Source organism: Alosa alosa, chromosome 9, assembly GCF_017589495.1.
Source record: "Alosa alosa isolate M-15738 ecotype Scorff River chromosome 9, AALO_Geno_1.1, whole genome shotgun sequence".
NCBI classification, from domain to species: Eukaryota; Metazoa; Chordata; class Actinopteri; order Clupeiformes; family Clupeidae; genus Alosa; species Alosa alosa.
Genome location: NC_063197.1, coordinates 9,236,359 through 9,252,406, shown reverse-complemented (window position 1 = coordinate 9,252,406; position 16,048 = coordinate 9,236,359). Strand labels below are relative to the sequence as shown.

Below are 16,048 nucleotides of genomic sequence, written 5' to 3'. Positions count from 1 at the left end.
TTTAGTCCTAAATGAAAACGATTCAAACTCTCTAGCCACTCACTCGCAATTTACTGACGTCAGGTTTACTTAAAGGAGCCACACATACTGTAGGGCTAGGCTACTGATATGTTGTTGACTGCGGTACTATTGATGACTATTATGAGTTCTGTCCATCATTTGGTGGTCGGTTATCGGTTATCGTATCGGTATCGGCCACACCAAACCAATACATATCGGTTATCGTTATCGGCCCTAAAATTCCATATCGGTGCATCTCTAGTTCTCTCTTCTTGGTCTTAGTTAAAAGTCTAGCCGCAGAGTTCTGTATGAGTGCCAATTTCTTTAGATGTTTTTTTGGGAAGACCAGTGAAAAGTGCATTGCAGTAGTCTAACCTGCTAGTGATAAGGCATGAATTAGTTTTTCTGCATCTTGTTGAGTTAAAAAGGGCCGCACTTTGGCAATGTTTCTCAATTGGAAATAGGCTATCTGAGTAGCTTTACTGATATGGGGCTTAAAACTTAACTCTGCATCTAAGATGACACCGAGGCTTGTTACTTTTGGTTTGACCTGGTGCGGCAAGTTCCCCAGATTACTAAGAACAATGTCTCGCTTTAGTTTTGGTCCAACCAAAAGTACCTCTGTTTTGTCATCATTTAGTTTCAACATTTTTTTGCTCATCCACTGATTAATGGAGGTTAGGCATGCAGTGAGGGAGAAAAGGCCATCTGGGTTAGTTGGCTCCAAAGAAATATACAATTGGGTATCATCTGCGTAGCTGTGGAAGTTTACATTATGCTGACTTATGATGTTTCCCAATGGAAGCATATATAGGGAAAATAGCAGAGGACCAAGGCAGCTCCACTGGGTCACACCAAAAGGCAAGTCATGTTTTTCAGACACATGATCTCCTAGACTGATATAAAAATCTCTGCCAGTAATGTAGGTTTGAAACCAGTTTAGAGCATTATCAGAGAGACCCACCCACTTCAAGAAGGTGAATTAGGATGCTATGATCAATGGTGTCAAATGCCGCACTCAAATCCAGAAGAATAAGGATTGAGACTTTGTTTGAGTCAGTAGCCAGTCTAAGATCATTGACTATTTTTACTAGAGCCGTTTCTGTGCTGTGATTTTTCAAGAATACTGTTTTCGTTGAGGAAGGTATTTAACTGATTACAAACGACTTTTTCAAGTACTTTGCTCAGGAACGGTAGATTTGATATAGGCCTGTAGTTGCTCAGATTGGTATGGTCAAGATTCGACTTTTTAAGTAAAGGTTTCACAACAGCGGTTTTAAAAGCAGTTGGAAATATACCTGTATCTAATGAGGTATTTATTACCTTGAGAATAAAGGGAGCTAAGCTATCATATACATTTTTGAGGAATCTAATAGGGATTGGATCCAAAACACATGTTGAGGAGCCGGTTTGAGTTATAATTTTACCAAGCTCAGATTGAGTAATAGTGCTAAAGAACCTTAATTTTGGGGGGCTGTTTTTGGGTGTACTATCAGACATATTACTTGTGTTACCAATAGCCTCCCTTATAGAAATTACTTTGTTTTTGAAGAAGTCTGCAAATTCTTCGCATCTTAGAGAGGATGCCTGACTGAGTGTATCAAAAGGTGTTTGATGGAATAGCCTATCAATGGTGGAGAACAACACCCTAGAGTTTCCACTGTTTTCAGCAATTACCTTAGAGAAGTGATTCCTTCTCTCATTCCGAATAGCTCTAATATAATTTGCTATTTTTTCTTTTAGAATCGCACGGTGAACCTGTAACTTAGTTTTACTCATCCCATGTTCTCTCAGCTTTTCTACATGATCTTTTTAGATCATGGATATTTTCGTTCATACAAGGTGTCAGTTTGCTACGGGGCCTTTTTTTAGTCTTTAAGGGTGCCACTCTGTCAAGCAGAGCGTCTATTTCACGATTGAGAGCCTCTACCATTTGATTAATGGGATGATGTAAAATATCTAAATTTATGGAGTCTATAAGAGCTATGAACTGCTATTCTGCTCTAATGTCCAAGAGTCGCGATTTGATTGCAATTTCGGGATGAATTTTTGGAGTATGTAGTACTATATTAAAAGATACACAATAATGATCAGACATACAGTAATATATATTATTTACTGATAAGTCTGACTTCTATCCCTCTAGAAATGACTAGATCGAGGGTGTTGCCAAGGTTGTGGGTGGGTCCTGTAACATGCTGCTTTAGCTCTAAACTGTCCAAAACATTAAGGAACTTACTGGCTTTAGCATTAGTTGTCTTATTGACATGAATATTAAAGTCGCCATTTGCAATTATCCCATCATAGCTAGTGATGATGAGCGACATAAGTTCAGAAAACTGGTCGAGAAAGCCAGTCCATAGTTTAGGAGGGCGGTATAAGGTTAATAGAAGTACAGCTGGGTCAGCCTTCAGAGTGAGGGCAATATACTCAAAAGTTAGCAAATTCGCCAAAGTTGACTCTAGTGCAGCTATATTTGTTTGAGAGAATGGAGGCAATTCCACCACCTCGTTTGCCCTGTCTAATTGAGTGGAAGAAATTATAATTTGGGGGACAGGTTTCAACAAGAACAGCTTCGCTGTCTGAAGTCAGCCAGGTTTCAACAAGAAACAGAAAATCCAATGTTTTTTCACTAATAAAATCATTGATTGCAAAGGTTTTGGTAGTAAGTGCACCTATATTTAGTAAGCCCATGTTAGCTGAAAATGCCTCTGGCTTTTGAGGAATATGCTGAGGTATGGAAAGAATATTTGTTAGGTTTCTAGTTTTAAATTTATCTTTTCTTTTTACCAGGGCTCCGAACCGGTTCAAGGAACGAAAACCGAAAACGAACGGAATTTTACGAGGAGCGGAAACGGAAACGGAAACAAAAACAAAATGGTCTTCAACTGTTCCGGAACAGAAACGTTATTCTGAAATCCACAAAACTGGTTAATAACGTTTTTTTTTCGTTCTCTATATATTTTATAAAATTTCACAAAAGCATATCCTAAGTGTTCTACTCGTTTCATTGTAGGCGAACAGCCTAATAATTTGATTTCTGCAGTTTGAAAAAAAAACCCCGAATAAATGGACATTTGGTCCAAATGTGTATATTTTGTCTTGCTGTTGTAATGTAACCTATCCGTCTGCCACTTCGGATCTTAGGCCAGCTCGTAGCGTAGGCTACTGAAACTGATTTGGAAATTGTTTGTAGCCTATGCGTAATAGCCTATTTTGCCTGTCCACGCCTTGTCGTTTTAAAGTCGGGATTTGAAATGTTTGCGCAATTATAGCCTATTCTATGTAGAAGAGTTAAAAATTTGAAAATTTTGAGATAGGAAATTTGAGATAGGCCTTGTCAGCAACAGACAGGTTCGTTTATAAACAGGGTTGGAATTATAGCGCAAGCCTTTGAAGATCTCCATATGGAATATCCATACTGCCGGAACTTTAAGAATGAACGGTATTTTGCGTTCCAAACCGGTTCAGGACCGATATGTTGGTGGCGGAACACATGCAAGAATGAAAACGTTAAACATAGGCCTACCTAAACCGTTTGGAACGGAACGTTTGAAAAATATTTTCATTTTCAAGCCCTGCTTTTTACTATATGTTGGGTAGAAATCAATGTTGGAATAGAACTATAAGTCATGCTATTGCATGAAGCAGCTTGATCTATGGTAGTAGTATTGTATGTTACCCTGCAGAAAACATTTTCAGACCCATCCACATTTATAATGCCATTCGAATCAATACCTGGGGGGCGTGAATCTGTAATATTTTCTATAGAATGATAATGAAATGAATTGTTTAATTTAACACGGTGGAGAAGGACGCATTTGGCGCTTTAGTGCTGTAGCCTCGCAAAAATAGAATTTGCTAGTCGTAACAATAATAATTCATTAGGACTATTTTCTGCTAGGCTAAAACATTAGGCTACATCTTTTACGTTCAATGTAGGCTATTCTGCGAGACATGTAAAAAAACAATTCACACATTCACGTTCATCAGGAATTATTTGAACAAGAGGGTAGTCTCACATAGACTAATAAGTATTTTATTTTTGCACTGTTTGGCTGACAGCCTTTAAAGTAGGCTACCCTATATATGCATTTAGCCTAACTCCGCCCTCCTACGTACTTCCGCCAGAGACTTTCTAATGAGGAGACACAGCACTCAAAAAATCCTCAATCGAAATGCATGGGGCTACTTTGTAACGCCAATATGGCCGTTGTCTACACATATCACACCCCTTCCTTGGCAAAACGTTGACATGTGAATACATTTAGCGTTGTTCCAAAAAGCGTTGCAATATGACCGCCGAGTGGAGGGACTTGCCTAAAAGGACTTTGCTTCCGCTCAATTTTAATTTCCCTTCAGTACGTCGCCTGGGTCTGCGGTATTTTCACAGGTTTTCTCCAGCAAAAATCTGCAGGTCCAATCAGCGAACAAAGGAGTAGCTGAGAACGATGATGTTTAGGTCGTGCACTAGTTTGAGCCTTGGTTATGGCAGATCCAGAGTGGCTCTGAGCAGATCCAATAGTTTTTTTTTTTTTAAGTATATTTTTTGGGCTTTTTTTGCCTTTATTTGGACAGGACAGTAGAGAGTGACAGGAAGCAAGTGGGAGAGAGAAATGGGGTGGGATTGGGAAATGACCGCCGGTCGGATTCGAACCTGGGTCCCCGTGAGCACTCGGACCTGTATATGGTACGGGTGCTGCAGCCTGCTGCGCCACAGCACCCCCCCAGATCCAATAGTTTTAAACTTCAACAGAGTACTCGCCTTGAAGAAGGTTAACGCTTGGCAATGGAAAGTGGCCAGACTCTCTGTACAAATGAAATGTACGTACGTGAGTCTGGATATTTCCAGGCTACATATGCATCAGTTCTAGGCTCAATTTCATTTCCATGGAAAGTTTTTTTTTATGTTTAAGCCTGTTATCCTACAGCAGGAATTAGTGCCTGGTATGTGGGGGCGTGGCATCACGATGGTATCCAAAGCCACTTACAAAAAGGGAATAATCAAGGCACAGTGCCACCAGGACATACAGTATTAGTGCAGCAACTTGCATACTACCTACTTACAGAAGTACTACATACACACATAACGAGGGGTGAGAACCAGAGGGGCGTAGGTGATATGATCAGCTCTTTTACTGTCAAAACGACAGAATTATTTTAAAAAATGAGTTATTAGTGAAATAATAACTAAGAGAAATAAGAGTTATTAGTGAAAAGGACTGAACACACTGAACCAGTTGGTGAAATGTTGTTAAAAGTTGTTGAAATGTCACTTAAGCCCCTCTGGTTCTTAGGCCTCGTACACTTGTGGACTGTGGCAACCACCTGGCACTGCCATTCTCTGCCTCTCACCTGGGCGAAGTACTCCATCAGAAAATCATCAGGTAGAGCAATATCTTCATAGAGGTCTGCCAAGCCTGCCTGCCTGCTCTCCTGCCGGGTGACGGCGCGGTATGTTGAGCCTCTCTGGTGAGCACTGAGCGTGTTAGCCTGGCCTATGGCTGCATACTCCGCCATGCTCCTCATGTCCATCTCCACATGTTGGCTTGGCTGAAACTGGCTCATCTGCATCATCTGGCTGTAGGTGCTGCTGGACATTTGAGTGGTTTGCTGCTCCACTGCAGAACTGAGGGCCACAGGTGCTGCTGCCTTTATCATAGTAACTGGCAGCAGGTAGGTAGGGACCCCCTAAAAGCAAAGAGACAAACAAAACAAATATACTGTATTGCACTCTTGACTTCTTAAAATATATTTACAGTAGTTTCCTGTGCACCACCACAGTGTGTTATGCAAATTAAAAAGAAACTGCATCCGTGTATTAGCCACAGTGCCCAACAGCCCACTGAATCACAATCAGATTTTATATCAGAATCAGAATCATACAGAAGAATGAAGAAAATAAATGTATTCCCATGTATAGCCCACCCTTGTGTAGTTACCCCATAGCTGAAGAAATTTGCAAAATCAATGTGTAAACCTCAGTTAAAGGAACCATATGTAAGAAAAATATTTCAATTAATCATAAAATGGCCCTGATATGTCACTAGACATTAAGAAATCATGTTCATTTCAAATACTTATATCACTGACAACAGTAGTGCGGCCAGGATATTGTCATTTAAAAAGTGAAGTTGCAGCCCTCAACTGATGTTGATGTTGTGTTTTGTCATGTCATGTTTTGGCCTGATGCGCCACCCTCCACCTATCTACTAATCACGAAGTCAGTAGTGTTTCGCCATCAGGTTTGGCAACCTCGAGTCAGGGGGAGGGGGAGGGGATACACCGCTCTTCAGTATTTTGAAAGTGATTGCAGTACCAGTTTTGGCCACAATCTTACATATGGTTCCTTTAATACTTGGGAAATTATGGTAAGCAATATGGTATGAGTGAGAGTGGGGTTGGTAAAGGATATCCCCACGGCTGTGATTTGGCCATACCGTAGGTCTCCTCAAAAAAATACAGTAACTAGTGTGAATTTTTGGTGTCTGGCGGTGCCAAACAATGAACATTGTCACTGTAACAAAGTTGGGTGAGAGGCTATTTGTGCACATTCATTAGTACATTCGGCTGTCTTCATGTTATGTTAATCTACTCCATTAACCCTTTTATTCTCATTTGATCTGTTTAATGGAACATTATAAAATTGCAACCTGCTCTCTCGTTCTCGATAAATGGAACATTAAATGTCAGACAATTCATGTGTAATGTATTAACCGTGGAGTGATAACTAAATAAAGTAAAGAAATCTAGGATATCAGCACTCTGGGAATGCAGCTTGTCCAATTAGAAATGAATAAATTGTTCAACTGGACCTAACTGTTGGGGATACATAGATGCATTACCTTGTCTTCACCCTTGCCCTCAGTGTGATATGGCATCAGGTACTCTTGAACATCAAAAGGCAAGTCCATGAAACGGTCAGCCATGCCGGCTACAGATCCACACTGGCAGAACAGCAGCAGTAGGGGGACCACTTAACACACACAACACCACAACAGCACACGGAAACAGAGAGGACAAAGAGATTTAAAATTTAGTTTGAATACAGTACCGTAATTTTCAGGGTATTCGCCGCAGGACAGTTTTATGCAAGTTAAAAACAAAACCATATTAATACCATATTAACTGCCCCCATGCATTAACCTCATAGCTGAAGAAATGTAGCAAAATCAATGTATAAACCTCGGCTAATAGTTGAGAAATTACGGTAGTAATTTCAAGATTTGCCTAACCATCAGGTTTTGAGTGTCAGAGATATTTTGAGTTTAGAGGTGGCTGAGAAACTTCACTGTCAAACTGCAGCTCCCATGTGCCTAAGTAAAAAAAAAGTGCGTAACTAAGCGCTTTTCAGCCTGCACAAATTCTCCCCTTCACATAAAGTGTAATTCCAGCGAAAAATTAACACAAGGGTGTTTTTCTGCATTAAAGAACATCAAATAAGCCGTGGAGACAGTCATTTTCGTTGATCAACCACTACAGAGCTTGGCCTGGTATATGCTAGCCCCAAATCGCAAACAGTGGAGTAGCTATGAGCAGTAAGCTAAACGCTTCCCAAATAGCATTTATTTAACTAGTAATATTGTTCAAAATGACACCAAACCTCGTCAGTAGCTTGCTTAAGGTCTCTACACATAAAACTAAACACCAACAACCTAGTTAACGAACGCAGTGTTTATTACAGAAGACTTAAAAACATGTGCGCTATTTTAAAAACTTTATCTTGGATTCATCTGCTGAATTTCTCTACATTCAGTGATGTAAGTTATGAACCCATTTTCTACAAGCTACATGTCTTCCTAACATTCCGACATTGACATTGCATTTTCCAACGAAACAAACAAAGAGAAAAAATAACTTTGTTTGTGATCTGTCACCAGGGCCCAGTTCCCCGAAAGCATCTTAAAGGAGAATTCCGGTGTGATATTGACCTAAAGTGTATTGAAACATGATACCGAGTGTGAACGTATGTCTCATAGCCCATCTCGGCTTGTCCCCTGCACTCCAAAATCTGGCGCTAGTTAGCCGATGCTACCAACAGGTTTTTCAATAGTGGTGCTTCGGCATCAGGCTAGCCTTGCAAATAAATCACTGTTTTACACCCATTTACGAGGCTCAATGTATCTCCACACTTCATTTGTAGACTTCCGAGGGCCCTGACATTTAAAACGAGACATTGAGAACTTTGGAAAAGCACTGGTAGTTTATTTACAAGACGATTTATACAGACAGTATCTTCACGAAGTTTAGCGTTTGCAGCCATCTTGAATTTAGTCACGATAAGTCGAGCGACGAGTAAGAATGAACAGGTATGATAAGGGATCAGATTCCAAAAATAATTCAGTGGAAATGCATGGATTCCAGTTAGCAGCAACCATTGTGACTACCATGTGACCTACTATGTGACCATTGTGACCACCATTATGAATTCAGGGGTTGTTTAAGTTCTGATTTCAGTGAACAATTCGGTTTTAACATTTCAATAGTAAATCACCCACACCACCCTAACATATGAAGTATCCTTTTACAGTTATTGCACACCTGAAATCTCTCCATGATCTGACAAAAAAGGTAATGTACAGTCCTGCTCAGTCAAGCATGCCACAACATTTTCAGCGTTATTATACGGCAGTAGCCTACGGAGGAGAAAAGGCCTGTGAGCTACAGCAATTGTTTTTCAGTCCTTGAACAATCATGCAAGAACCGTATTTGACGAACATAGAATGGCCACAGAACATTTGCAAAGATATGCTTCCATTGGCTACACCAGACAAGCAAGTTTTTTCCCCTTTACTGTGTATGCGTGCGAGCAGCATGTATTCGCTCCGCTTCCGTTGTTGTTTAAAGATTGAATAGGGAAACGGATTGGAGACAAAGGCTAAAATTTAACGCAGCTACAATTTGTAAGATATCACCAATATAAATGTAATGTTACAGATGTATGGCTACATACATTCTTAAAATGGTTCTAGTCTAGACTTAAATATATATTGAAAACTTCACAATGGAGCGTGTTTTTAGAGCGTGATCTGACTGATTGTTTTTTTTTAGAAGGTGCGCTGGGGGCGCCTCATAGCCGTTCCGGGCACCGCGTTGGAGACCACTGGGCTAGGCTACAGTATGTGCTGACACACCATTGTGCTGAAGGCCTTTTGCTATTCAGTTCACCATGCTTACGTTTTCAAAATCAAAGACTGGTTTGTGTTCTTTCTGGATTTAAATGACATTCAGAAGGTGAATTAGAAAGTCCACGTTCCACATTTTCATATTTACCTAAATTAACAAGGTGGTGGATCAGTCTGATTCTATTTTAAATAAATCACACCTCTTTCATAAGGCCGCCTTGATTTCGAACTTATGCTCTGTGGGTGTGACAGATGCAGGAATGGGAGAATGTGCGTACCTAAAAAAAGTGCGTAACTGAAGCGCATAAAAAGGGCTTATGCGTGATTTACGAACAAATGGGAGAGTTAGCCCCACTGTGCATAGCTAGAGCTCTAACTTTGTGTGGGTTTGTCATAGATATATTAACTAGATGTCGCCTTTGGCTTCTCAACATGCATCTGCAGCCACCATCTTTCATCTGACGGAAGTAGGCTACTTCTATGAATAGCTTTATAGGCCAAAACTCCTGCAGCTTGTCAGTACACTCTATTCTTTTGAGGGTAAGTGTCCCCTGTTCAAATATGGTGGCTGCGTTGACATATTCTGCCTCATAGGCTTTAGCACGCAAGGCGACATCTACCGATATCTTTATGGGTTTGTGCTAAAGGACTGCTACTTGGGTGGAGTGATTTGCGCGCAGCACCTGAAAAGCCCCATTGTTACTTTTGCAAATCCAGTGCTTCAGCTGAATGAGAATTCCAAGTATGTATATGCTTAGCATCAGTCCTAGTGCTACTGGACCTTAGTGCAGCATTTGACACTGTTGATCACAATATTTTACTACACAGACTAGAACACTGGGTTGGATTTACAGGCATAGTTATCAGCTGACTAAAATCATATCTACAAGAAAGGAGCTTCTTTGTTGCCATCGGAAACTGTACCTCAACACCAACGTCCTTGACCTGTGGTGTTCCCCAGGGGTCGATCTTGGGGCCACTATTATTCAACCTCTATATGCTCCCACTTGGACAAATCATTCAAAATAATTTGATTTCATATCATAGCTATGCAGATGACACACAAATTTACTTAGCTCTATCACCAAACGACTATGGTCCTCTTGAATCTATGTGTCAGTGTATAGAACAAATCAACACCTGGATGTCTCAAAATTTTCTTCAGCTGAACAAAGAAAAAACTGAAGTAATTATATTTGGTAAAAATGAGGAAAGACTTAGGGTTGCCACTCTCCTTGACACAAAAGGGTTGAAGGCAAAGGATACTGTTAAAAATCTTGGTGTATTAATTGACAGTGATCTAAATTTCAACAGCCACATGAAAGCGATAACTAAATCAGCTTTTTACCACCTCAAAAATATTGCCAAACTCAGAGGGCTGATGTCAAAACATGACTTAGAAAAACTCATTCATGCATTTATCTCCAGCAGGGTTGATTACTGCAATGGACTGTTCACAGGCCTTCCTAAAAAGACTATTAAACAGCTTCAGGTGATACAAAATGCAGCAGCTAGGACTCTAACAAAAACTAAAAGAACTGACCACATTACTCCAATTCTTAAGTCCTTGCACTGGCTTCCAGTAAGTCACAGAATTGACTTTAAAGCACTATTGCTTGTTTATAAATCAGTAAATGGAGCAGGACCTAAATACTTGTCAGACATGCTTCAGCAGTACACACCTTCTCGTCCTCTCAGGTCCCAGGTGAAAAACCTGCTAGTAAAACCTACAGTTAGAACTAAACATGGTGAAGCAGCTTTTAGCTGCTATGCGGCTCAGCTGTGGAACCAACTTTCGGATGACATTAAAAAGGCCCCAACTGTAGCCAGTTTTAAATCTAGACTTAAGACCAAACTGTTCTCAGATGCTTTCTGCTAACTGTGCCGAGTTACAAATTCTGAATCTGCCTTGATAATTATTCTACTTTGTCTTTTATTACTTTTTTACTACTTTTGCCTTTGTTTTTGCTTACTAATTATTCTTTATTTTTAAATGATTTTACCTTGTGTTTTATGTTTTCTTTTTATTATGATCTTTACCTTTTAACTATTCTTTGACTATATTGCCCTTCTATGCTTTTATTTGTTATTATTGTTTGGTTTTGTTTATGTAAAGCACATTGAATGACCTCTGTGTATGAAATGTGCTATATAAATAAACTTGACTTGACTTGACTTGACTTGACTTAGAAAATTGCTGTGTCTCATTTTACATAAGTATTTGTACACAGGGCTGTAGTGGAGGCTAAAGAGTTTCTTGAATTTCCCCTGGGGATCAATAAACTATCTATTTATCTATCTATGCAAGTAAACACAGTTTTTTCACCTCTGAAATTTCAGAAATATAGTTTATCCACCTCTTATTACAGTTTATCCGTCTCTCAAAAGAGTTTATTCACCAGTTGCAACTTTTCAACAACATTCAAAATTCACAATGTATTATCCACATCCACAATATGTACACTCATAAACAATCTAGGAACCATTTAATACCACTGGTATTGTTAGAAACATTGGAAAATAACCTCCACCATCATCAAACATGTTCTCAATGCTTAAAAAAAAAAAAAAGTCTGATACGGGGCAGTCTACCTTACCATGATCACAGAATTCATAGTTTACCCACCTGTAACTTTTGGGAGCTGCGTGGTGCGTCAGACTTTACAGAGTTACTGCATGCACAGACGAGAAGGGTACGTACAGTGTATACGGAAAGTTTTCACAGTCTATGTTCACAGCATGTTACAGCCTATGGTCACAGCATGAGACAGCCTAAAGGATTAAATTATTTTTCCCCTCAAAATTGTACACATAATACCCCATAGTGACAACTTTAAAAAAAGTTTGTTTGAGATTTTTGCAAATTTATTAAAAATAAAAAAACAAAGAAATCACTTGTACATAAGTATTCACAGCCTTTGTGATCAAGCAAATGAATCTACAAAATTGAGCTCCAGTGCATTCTGTTTCCACTGATCACCCGTGAGATGTTTCTACAGTTTAATTGGAGTCCACCTGTGGTAAATTCAGTTGAGGTCCCACAGTGTATGTCAGACAGTGTATTGTCTCGAGGAACAGATCTGGGGAAGAGTACAGAAAAATGTCTGCTGCTTTAAAGGTCCCAATGAGCACAGTGGCTTCCATCATCCGTAAATGGAAGAAGTTTGGTACCACCAGGACTCTTCCAAGACCTAGCCGTCCCTCTAAACTGAGTGATCGGAGGAGAAGGGCTTTAGTTAAGCTTCCAGAAGGACGACCATCGCTGCAGCACTCCACCAATCAGGCCTCTATGGTAGAGTTACAAGATGGAAGCCACTCCTTAGTTAAAGGCACATGGCAGCCTGCCTGGAGATGGCCAAAAGGCACCTGAAAGACTCTCAGACCATGAGATACAAAATTCTCTGGTCTGATGAGACAGAGATCGAACTCTTTGGCGACAATGCCAAGTGTTAGGTTTGGAGGACACCAGGCACCATTCATCACCTGGCCAATACCATCCCTACAGTGAGGCATGGTGGTGGCAGCATCAAGCTGTGGAAATGTTTTTCAGCGGCAGGAACTGGGAGACAAGTCAGGATTGAGGGAAAGATGAATGCAGCAAGGTACAGAGACATCCTGGAAGAAAACCTGCTCCACAGCACTCTTGACATCAGACTGGGGTGACGGTTCATCTTTCAACAGGACAACGACCCTAAGCACACAGCCAAGATATCGAAGGAGTGGCTTCAGGCCAACTCTGTGAATGTCCTAGAGTGGCCCAGCCAGAACCCAGACTTGAATCCAATTGAACATCTCTGGAGGGATCTGAAAATGGCAGTGCACTGACGCTCCCCATCCAACCTGATGGAGTTCGAGAGGTTCTGCAAAGAGGAATGGGCGAAACTGGCCAAAGATAGGTGTGCCAGGCTTATGGCTTCATATTCCAAAAGACTTGAGGCTGAAATTGCACTGCCAAAGGTGCCACAAATTATTGAGCAAAGGCTGTGAATACTTTGGTATGCAGTACATATTATATTTTCGTTTTTTATTTCTAATAAATTTGCAAACATTTTAAAAAAAATTGAAGAAAGAAATTAATTGAATCCCTTTTGGAATAAGGCTGTAAAAAAATAACAAAATGTGGAAAAAGTGAAGCGGTGTGAATACTTTCTGTATGCACTGTATCATCATCTACAGTAACTCTGGGGTAGACGGCGAATAAGCTAATTTCCCAAAATGTTGGCGTGTTCCTTTAACATGTATCTCTGTGTCTCTGTGTTGACTCACCCAATACGACGGACAGTCCTGCCAACAGAACGCCAAAAAGTGGGGCTCCAAAACTGACAGAACTGAGGGAGGAACCATCTGCACCCACATATCCTCTGAGACTGCAGCCATATCCATCTGTGCAAGTACAGACCTCCAGCTCCAGCGTCTGCTTGTCTGGGCAGGACAGACCCTGAGCATCGGTTACCTCCACTGTGATTGTGTAGACTCCTGGCCACAAGGGCTCCACCGAATGCAGGGCCACTGCTGTGCCTGCCAAATGCCAGGAAATACACAGACATGTCTACAGGTTGGCCATTTTATCACATTTTAAATGCCTAAAAGTAAAGTTTTATTCCCACATGTTCTTCAAATATGTCTTACGGAGGATTAGTAGCTTGCGGAATGTCTGAAATGAGTTGAAATAATTAAATAGCCTATTTTGAGTTCATAGAAAGGCTTACAGATGCAACCCAATTCAGAAGTGGGCATATAGATTACAGTAATAAGGATAATTGAATGTTTAAGTAGCCCCCATTGACTGATTTAGTGTATGCCTAATCCTGTGAACATTTCAGATGCAACACCATTGGCAAACGCACATGGCAGCAGGTGAAAATGAAACACAAAAACATTATTCAGAATAGTAGGTTTATATAGTTATAGCTTGCATTAATATTTCTTAATTATGAAAACATGTAGGCCTAGCTTATAGCCTTCACTTGGCCTCTGTTTTACAGCTAACAAGAAAAAAGTGTCTTTGAACACTGCTGTAGGAAGAAAGGCACCAGAGTGTTTTACAGTAGCAGAGGAGTTGGCCATCGCAAATAATAGTGGAAGGCCGATTATGGAGGGGGTTGAGGGAGGCATTCGGTCGGATTCTGGTGCTGTGGAAATGTGTAGCCTTTATGTGCAGGGTACAGTAATATGATATTCAATTCAACAAGTTTGTTAAAATGGTGATTTTTATTTATTAGGCCTACTGTAGGCTATGTCCGATTTATTTTAGGCTATTCTTGCTCAGATGTTCAGCCTACTGTAGGCCTATGTCCGATTTATTTTTGGACATACAGTATTCTTGCATCACCGATGGAATACATGAATGTCCACGTACGGGCATTGCTATGAGACCTTTTCCTAGATCATCTGACAAAGATAACGAATTCCCTCGACAATTCCCCTGACAATCTATATCTTCATAGAGAATATCGTCCGGGTAGGCTATATATATTTTCTGGCGGTCTCTAAAACCCCTCGCCCTGCGAAGAGAGTCCCTCACGATTTGTGCTCCAATGTCGTATGGATCATCCAGGTACGCCGACATGTCTCGGGAGAAATTGTTAGTGGAGGGGTGGTACTTATAAAGGGTGTGGTTAACGGAAACCTCGGGTTAACCAAGAACATAACCTGGTCGGAGCAGGTTTGAGATGCAGCGTAAATTGGCATGGCAGCATACCTCGGTTAAAACCTATCCACCTTTCGTAGTACGGGTTAATCGCGATGTTACGCCACACGTGATCAAGTTACTCTCGAAGTTACCCAGATAAGCCAGTAACCCCGCTTCGTAGTACAGGCCCCTGAAGTCCTAGGCTAGACGCTGGAAATCCAATTCGCAGAACTCACGGCGGACCTCTGATAGCGACGGTTCCTCCTCCCAAATACCACTTACACAAGTTGTAGTGGTAAGAAACCTTGAACTCTGCTCATTAAGTGGGACCTATTTGCCAAAGGCATATTGAGTCAAAAGCAACGTCAAGAGGTGTGGGCTTGTCTTGGTACTTTACTCAGTACTTTATTATTAGAAATTAAGACTCATTGCCTGGCCAACATTGACTTTGTCCCACCTCTGGTAGCCTCTAAAACCTCTGCCTGACCTGCTATGATTTCTCATGACATAATTTGCTTTCGCAGGAAAAGTGTCAACACCACAGATATGCTTTATCAAGATGTAGGCTCCTAAAGGATTTGAAATGCCCCTCACCATTGAGCTTCTCCGTCTCCCATGGTCCTGTGGTCTGCTCTGAAATGATGGAGAAGTGAAATGGTTCTCCATTGGGGCTGAAATCTTCATCAATGGCAGACATGTACACAACTTTAGAATCTGTGCAGATATTCTGGTATGTGCTCGTCAGTTTCGGGCAGTTGTCATTTGAATCCTGTACATTAATGGCAATGGTTCCAGTGGCTGTTCTTCCTGATCCATCTGTGTGAAACATTAACAGTTAGTCATGAAATTGACAGTTGACAAACTCAATAAGCCCATTTCACAGTGTCCAGGTGATGGCCTTGTTGATGTTAATATTACCTTAATTGGCAAGGTAAAACCTATTCCTGTTTCTGTCTTTCCTGTGGACTGCACTGTTCCAGAGTGAGTTAGTTTACACAGTGGCAACATCTTGTGAAATGGGCTTTTAAAATGGAATTTTACGTGCGTGCAGACATTTGAATGTCGGGCAGTAAACGGGTTCGGGCTCGGGCTGATTTCTGTGGGGCTCGGGTCTTGTCGGGCCTAACTTTTAAGGGCCGATTACAGCTCTGCCACTGACCAACTGTGGGTGGAGATCTTTAGATTCAGCAAGTCATTGTTTGAAGAATTATGCCGAATGATAGACCCGGCTGTTGCCCGAGTACTCGTGGTCGGACGCCTATCCCAACAAACAAGCCATCACATCTATCCA

The 16,048-nt window shown here is 40.9% G+C and overlaps 1 protein-coding gene across 1 annotated transcript in view; it reads right to left on the bottom strand.

The window, feature by feature from the left end:
* LOC125300240 (desmoglein-2-like) overlaps nt 1-16,048 on the bottom strand; it is a 68,006-nt gene that overhangs the window by 35,515 nt on the left and 16,443 nt on the right. The window contains exons 11-14 of the mRNA XM_048251976.1: nt 15,352-15,573; nt 13,392-13,643; nt 6,846-6,976; nt 5,356-5,691 (exon numbers count right to left, since the gene is read on the bottom strand). Of these exons, the coding sequence (XP_048107933.1) occupies nt 5,356-5,691; nt 6,846-6,976; nt 13,392-13,643; nt 15,352-15,573 (941 nt within the window). The remainder of the gene's footprint in view (nt 1-5,355; nt 5,692-6,845; nt 6,977-13,391; nt 13,644-15,351; nt 15,574-16,048) is intronic.